Source organism: Protopterus annectens, chromosome 5.part0 (genome assembly GCF_019279795.1).
Source record: "Protopterus annectens isolate FY-2018-M chromosome 5.part0, PAN1.0, whole genome shotgun sequence".
NCBI classification, from domain to species: domain Eukaryota; kingdom Metazoa; phylum Chordata; order Ceratodontiformes; family Protopteridae; genus Protopterus; species Protopterus annectens.
Genome location: NC_056735.1, coordinates 165562156 through 165569985, shown reverse-complemented (window position 1 = coordinate 165569985; position 7830 = coordinate 165562156). Strand labels below are relative to the sequence as shown.

At 40.3% G+C, this 7830-nt stretch overlaps 1 protein-coding gene across 1 annotated transcript in view; it reads left to right on the top strand.

The window, feature by feature from the left end:
- Positions 1–359: 359 nt before the first annotated feature.
- MGAT4A (alpha-1,3-mannosyl-glycoprotein 4-beta-N-acetylglucosaminyltransferase A) overlaps positions 360–7830 on the top strand; it is a 2332896-nt gene continuing 2325425 nt past the window's right edge. The window contains exons 1-2 of the mRNA XM_044072194.1: positions 360–536; positions 1272–1467. Of these exons, the coding sequence (XP_043928129.1) occupies positions 1374–1467 (94 nt within the window). The 5' untranslated portion in view covers positions 360–536; positions 1272–1373. The remainder of the gene's footprint in view (positions 537–1271; positions 1468–7830) is intronic.

Sequence of the window (7830 nt, the reverse complement as noted above, 5' to 3'; positions counted from 1 at the left end):
CCCCATCTTCCTGCACCTCTGATTACCACACGAAGGTGAAGCGCTGAGAAACAGTAACTTACGTCCATAGCTGCAGTGCTAGCGCACATTTAATGACCAGTGCATTCACACCCAAAATGCAAGGGCCACTCTAAAACTACAGTCAGACACAAAAAATGTTCAACGCAATTTCCAGCCAGCATTTAACATTAAACTGTGTATTACCAAACCTTTGTACTTGCACAACAGCAGTTAAGACAGCTGAAGCCGTGATTGGCAGATTGTAACCCAATTAGAGAAGAGTGTTAAAACGTCTGCGTGCTCTGAGTGGTTAGATTCCCTAGCTGGCAAACCTAATGGCACGCGAGGTTGGGGGCGGGTCCTTGGCAATGTGTTGGGGTTAGGAGTTCCGTTTTAACGTTTCGTGATGGAGTGCCGCTTCACTTCCATTGTTGGACTCGGCTGTTGGTTTTATTTTCACCGCCGAGCCTTTGCGGCTGTGATGCCCGGGTGTGTGTGAAGCTGGCCGGATCGTGTGCAGAGGAGCAGGGTGACATGTAAGGACCGCATTTGTACCTGTTGTGGGCGGGGAGCTTGTTACACCGCTTACTGGGGATCCTAGCTGGTTTGACATTACTGGGCTGTGGTGAGATGCCTGTGGTCCGGTATCTGGACCATGTCACCTGCCTGATGTATTAACATCTGACAGTTGGATTTGAATCACGCAGGTTTATCGCTATCCTGGCCATAATGGCACAGGAGAGCGCAAGGAGCAGGGTCAAAGCAGCTCCTTTCTGATGCTAAATCTCAGTGTTCAGACTAGTAAACCTTATGAAAACGGTGAGCACAATTCTGTTTGTAAAGTAAATGTTGGGAGACCAACTGCATGTACTGTGAGTGTGCACCAGCTTTGCATGAGAATACACTGTTGCAGGGCCGTTTGGAACTGTCATTGTAGCAGGTCCAGGGATGTGATAGGAAGGGCTGATGTAGGTTACTTTTGAAATCGTTCAGGGACAACATGGATATCTAGGGCAGTTTAGCTGTATGCTCCTGACAGTCCAACAGGTGTCAGCACAAGCATGTATTTAACTGAGTTGCATTTGCTGATGCACCTTAGTGATATGAAGGAATCCCTGGATGCAGCTGGTAACTAAAGCATAAGCAGTGAACAGAGATCTTCTGGTGCTTTTCATGTCTCAGAATTGGAAGCTGGATCGGGTATGGGATCATTTATTGGGCAGTACAGAATGAGCTGAGCTCTGTCTCTGTTTTTTTTTTCTCTGTTGCAGTTGGCAGCACAGAAGATGCTATGAGAAGGGGATTTTGTTTGAGATTTTGGGAAACCACACTGGTACTGGGATTATCCTGCCTTTCTGTGATGTTGCAATGAGATGAGGCTCCGTAATGGAACTGTGGCCACAGCTTTGCTATTGATCACCTGTTTCCTGAGTCTGTCCTGGTACACTGCATGGCAAAATGGAAAAGGTAGGGTATGGCAAAAAGAGTATTATTTTTCCATTTTTTTTTTTTATCGTATTGCTTTAATGATATTTAATGTCTTAACTTCTGATAACTTTTTTATGGGCTGGAATGAAATAATGATTACATGATACCAGTTAAACATTTCAGAAAAAGTCATTTCAAGTAAAATAGCTCAGCAGAAAACATGTTTAAAGCATGTGGTAGAAATGTCGCAATTATTGTTGTCTGACTTTTATTTGTTGGTACTTGTCTGGTTTGCACATTTTACTTGTGTATATACTTGTGGATTTATGACTTTTTGTTCAGTGTTCTGCTTATTGTGTATTCTGTGTGACATATTTATGCATTCAGCTCAATGGGAAATATCCGGCTACTGAAATGTTTGAATTAATGTGTTGGACACAGTAATTTTTTTATTGAAAAAAGTAGATATTAAGCAATATTTCATATATGTTATTGTAAGCTATAATGTCTTTTGCTGTAACTGCGTTATTTTAGCAACAGAGTATTCTACAAATTTTATATAGTTGAATTAAAGTAATTCTACAATTAAAACGTCTTTAATATCCAAGTGCACATTCTTTGCTGTTTGTTTGGTTCTTTATTGGCAGTTTTTTGCCTTTAGGCCTCATTTCAATGGGATGTTTTGGATTCTGTGACATGTTGGGGATGAAGAATTAGTTTCCTTGCATATGGCATGTGTGTATCCAAGTATAATAAGCGTTTTATACTTTTTTCTTCAAAACAGGTAAGTATCCTTAGGTTCTTAGATTAGTACTAGACTAACTGCCCTTGCAAGCCATTTTAAGCCTAGACAATTATCCCTTGTGAGAACCCTGCACCCTGTGTTTGTAAGGCAAACACCTTAACCATTAGGCCACCCTCCCAACTAAAAGTTTATTTTCTAGTAATTGATTTGCTTTCAGATACTACACATTATGGTTCTCTTCAGATTACCACAGCCCACAAACTAATATTTCAACCCTCTAAGTGCCTTGCTCTATGCAACATCCTTCTCCCCTACACCCCTCAGAGAACTCTCAGATCTACTGACTAAAACCTAATTTGTGTCCGAAAACCCAGTCGCCCCGTTCGTCAAGTCCTGCTGTCCTTTTCCTTAGCAAAAAAAATGGAATTCACTTCCTTCTTCTCGAAGGACCTGTGTAAACTTTGAAAACTTAAATCTCAGTTACATTCCTATCTTTACTCTAACAGAAAATGCAACTGCATTCTCTCCACCTAGTCCTATAATTCTCTCTCCACCTCTAAACCCCTTCCCAGCTGTGATTACTAGCCTCTCTAGCTATGATCTATAGGCTACCACACATATGTTGTTGTTTGTCTGTCTTTCGGCTTTTTCCTGGTAAGGGGTCGCCACAGCGGAACTCCGGTCCGCTAATGATTGGCAGTAAATTTTTTTTTTACGAAATGCCGAGTTGCCAGCTTGATGCCCAACCTTCAACGAAGGCACACCCATTTACGTACGCATGTCTTTCAAACGTTACCCAACCGCGGGGAGGACATGCAGACTCCGCACAGAAGGCACTCCCAAGCCAAGCCGAGAGCAAATTGTTCATTGATAATATTGTGCATGCAGCTAAAGGTAATGTACCTAAGAAATTACACCTGCACTCCAGCATGAAACATAATTGTAAATTGTTCTTCTTTTCTATGTTGCATCTGTATCTAAACTTTGTAACATGGAGCTTTTCTCCCTGGGCCTCCACTGAAAATGGGCTCTCTGAGCCCAGTGGAGATCCTCGGTCATCAAACTGGAAGTCATCATCATCTTATTTCGGCTGTTCCTGTTAGGGGTCACCACAGTGGATCATCTCTTTCCATTTCTTCCTGTCCTCTGCATATTGCTCTGTCACACCAACCACATCCATAAACCTTATCTTGGGCCTTCCTCTTTTCCTCTTACCTGGCACCTCCATTCTTAGTATCTTTTTCCCAATATACTCAGCATCCCTCCTCAGCACATGTCCAAAGCCTCTCTGGCTTTGTCTCCAAACCTTCCAACCTGGGCTGACCCTCTAATATACTTATTCCTAATCCTGTCCACCCTTGTCACACCCAGTGCAAATCTTAACATCTTTAACTCTGCCACATCCAGCTCTAACTCCTGCCTTTTTGTCAATGCCACTGTCTCCTGTCTCCAAACCATATAACATAGCTGGTCTTACCCTCTTGGTAGACCTTCCCTTTCACTCTTACTGGTACTCGTCTATCCCAAATCACTCCTGACCCACTTACCCACTCCATCCTGCCTGTCCTCTCTTCTTCACCTCTCTTCCACACTCACCATTACTCTGAACTATTGATCCCAAGTATGTAAACTCATCCACCTTCGCCACCTCTACTCCTTGCATCCTCACCATTCCTCTATCCTCCCTCTCATTCACACACATTTATTCTGCCTTAGTCCTGCTGACCTTCATTCCTCTTCTCTCTAGAACATATCTCCATCTCTCCAGGGTCTCCTCCACCTGTTCCCTACTCTCACTACAGATCAAACTGGAAATAAATAAATAAAATTAAGGAGAATACCCAAGTGGCATTAAACCCTACCACTGTAGCGGATTGCTGCAGTTATAAAATTCATTCTTATTTTTATTTTAATTCGTTTGCTGATTTCAGTTTGTCCAGTCTTGCCAACTCAAATGTGTAGTGTAAGGCTGTGATCTTGAAACAGATACCATATTTTCTGTCTTCCTTTATGCAAGCCCAGGATGAATAATAATACTTTTGCAGTTCTGGTGTGATCGGGATTGGTGAGCAGAGATGAACCAAGGCATAGCAGGGTAACTTTGCAGAGAAATCTATTGCGTGTTCACGCTATACAGTGAAGATTCTAGTAATGTAAGAAATCCATTGTACTTTTGGTACGGCTATTAAAGTGGTCTCATTTTGGTAGTACATACCAGTGCTAAATATAATGGGGCGTATTTAATTTGGGTTTCCATCCATCATGCTGATTAACCTTTCATGGACCTGAGCAGAAATTCACTACAAAGTACATCTTCTTGTGTGACCCACAAAGCGTGATTCCAGTAGGGCATCTGCATCTTTAGAAAACTAGGGCCTTTTATAAGCTGTGCTGTTAATAAATGGAAGAATTTGGATGATGAAGGCAAATTTAGAGGGCTGATTTTAAAATGAAAATGCACAATTGTGCTATGCCATGCTGAAATGCTTGTACCAGTTTTCATATGGAGAATTAGTTATGCAGTTTTATATGGCTGTCTAAAGGCAAGAGCCTGCGTTGTGTGAAATAAGCTTTTATGATGGAGCTGATGCTTCTTTCTTATTTGTTTGACCTTTTCGTTAAAAATGCGTAATATTTTTGTTAAAGCAAAAAAAAAACAATTTCAAGTTATGATGTGAGGTAGAGAAAGATTTGTAATTAATTTTCTTTATCAAGTTCTTGGTTTAGAAGTAGCTTTACAAAGCAAATTGCAGCTGTTTCTGTGTATTTTTTTTACTTTACAAATGAAGCTCTTAAGTTCTCATTCTGTGTCATGCGCTCCTCGCATAACCTGAATGTATATGGAGTTTCACAATGCTGCTGTAATGCTAATAGTGCTGGTGTTAAGGTTGTGATCCATCATTGATTAGCTTTTTCTGGAGCATGTTGTGTAACATATGGATATAAATGTAAACCAAATAGACCAACGCACCAAGCCAATGGAGCTCAGACCCTGCAAAATAAATAATTATGACAAAACACACCATGGGATTGGTCATCACTGGCAACAAAAAAGTCAAATACACAGAACAGTCCAAATAAATAAATCATAGCTCACTTCCACACAGTTTATTCAATAAATGAGAATTGGTTCGTATTCCTTGTCCTTGTCGTGTTTCACTGTGTGGAAGTGAAGCTGTGTCGTGTTTCACTGTGTGGAAGTGAAGCTGTGTCGTATGATTTTACATCTTGGACGTTTTCTGTGTATTTGGACTTTTTCTGCCAGTGACCCTGCATCCATTGGTGTGTTTTAACATATGGATATATTTTTTTGGTAAGGTAGGCATATTTTATCCAGTGGAATGGGGGAGGGAAGGAAGACATTTTTAAATCTCCAGTTAAAACTTATCTTGCCTTCGCTGTCTACTAGTGTAAAAATTTGAAAAGTGCTTGTTATATTTGAAGTAATTTGCCCCATAGTTGTAGTAAAATGTTTGAAGCAGTTAAGTTTAATTCATTGTGTTTTACTCCTTAAGTACTGTCCAGAATACCAATCGCCTTGGGATCTCTGGTTTATTTCTCCAGGAGTCCCCTTTTCCAGAATGAGAATACAAGTAAAGCAAATGAAATGAACATCCTCAGTAAGCACTAATTAGTACAGACTGGTTAGAATCACACTTGAAATGTTCTCCTGTCCTATTGGGGTAAAATGACACAAGGCAATGTTGCCTGGATGGGGATAGGTGCCAGTTAAATTTGTGAGCCCATAGCTAACAAGAAAGCTACAGAGCAGAAACACTTCTGTAGGTAAGGTGTGAGTGTTGGGCACACGGAGCTGACAGGCATTGATGCTTATTTTACTGTTATTACCCTTCTATAGGCTACACACGTTCTGATTTTTTTTCAAGAGAAGTGGTTCTGCACAGTAAGGCTTTCATGGCTGTGTTCAGTTTATGAACTTTTTGTTTTTCACAAAGTTGAAAGCATTTAAATTTCTTACCAGCGGCATGCTGTATGTAGCAAGTCTAGAGGCAGACAGTAAAGCTCTACTACTTTGTTCATATTCACCTTGATAACATTTTTGTGCACTTTGTGAGAGCTTGCACTCCGTGGGAATGACCTTAAAGTGTTTAAATGCTTCTGCTGTTCATACTGCAGGTGAGCATGGTTCAGCTTCTGTAGCAGGATTTAAAAATGTTAAGAATGGACACTCAGTAGGATTTAAAATGATTTGTAAACATGGGCTTTTCAAAAGACGGTTTGGCGCACGTGTGAGCCACATTCGGGATCCTAAATGTGTTTTGTGTGTTGGTGTAACACATTCGGGATCCTAAATGTGTTTTGTGTGTTGGTGTAGGAAGCGTGTGATACAAAATGTCAAGCTATTGTAATGCTGATGTGAGTCAGGTGCAGCTCACAAGGGAGCTTGTGTGTACTGCTCACTTTTGTATGGCTGGACGACAGGTGGGTGAGTACACTGGGGTCAGTTGCTTTTCTGAATGAAAAAGCTTATTTGATTGAAATGGGAGTCAAGTCAAAGTTAAAAAAAACATTATTTCGTGAAGAGAAAATAAAGTCTTCAAAGTTCATAGGCAGGGGGGCTGTGTTGCCTGCAGCTCCACTAATTTTATAATCCTTTTTGGGTTGTACCTTGTCTCTGAGGAATGATTTTCTCTTGCAGCAGCCCCCATTATGACCTTTATTTTAAGCAAATTGGATAGAACTATAGTGTCATGTGTGGATTTTGGCCACTTAGCTTACAGTTGTGCAAATGATTAAGATGTCTTGGAGGGGCTGTAGGTGACCTGTAAATAAGGTTAGCATAACTACAATTTCCCTATGTCAGGTAAGGGTATCCATAATATGTTTTTATTGTACCAGTCCAGTTACAGTACTTAGTTTTGGTTAACCTTTTTAATTATGCATGAATGGGCATATATTTTCAGATTTAAGTTTTTGTGTCATTCATTGACTATGCAATGAAACAAGGTATGCGTGACATTTCTTGGTTACTATCGACCTCCAAGTCTGTGGGCTGGTAATGCACTGCTGAAGGAGTTATGGCTGTGAACATATTTCAAGATTTGGTGAATTGCAGTTTGTTGAAAATTTCATATTGGATTATAGTAATTTTTTTATTCCACAGTTGGGTGTGACTTTATTGGTGAGTGTCTGTGTGTGCCTCTGGCAGGAGTGTTAAAATCCTTGCAGAACTCAGGGTATTAGTATCTGTGCAAAACCCAGATTTAAATGAAGATAGTGATGCTTCCAGTTGTCTGTCATTAGGCAATGTACATTTGTTTACATTCTTATCACCAAACTGCAAATTAAGTAAGTCCCCTTATTGTCCACTTCTGCAATGCCATGATATGATATGCCTAGTAGGCCTTGTCCAGTTGCCAGAGAAAGACTAAGACAGCCCTCGCCCCCATGTACTTGTTTTCATTCATTGGTAGAATTTACCATAACATTTGGTGGTACTTTGTTTAGGTCAAAAACAAAACGACGTTAGACATTTCTTTATTTTTCATAATATATAAATCAGTATCAGTATCATTTATGGTATACATGTATGCATGTTGTGTGTGTGTGTGTTTTTTTTTTCCTGTTTGATTTTTGTAAGTTTGTCCAGCATGATTGTGAACCACTTTCAGTGTAGTCCAAGAGAGGAAGACCTC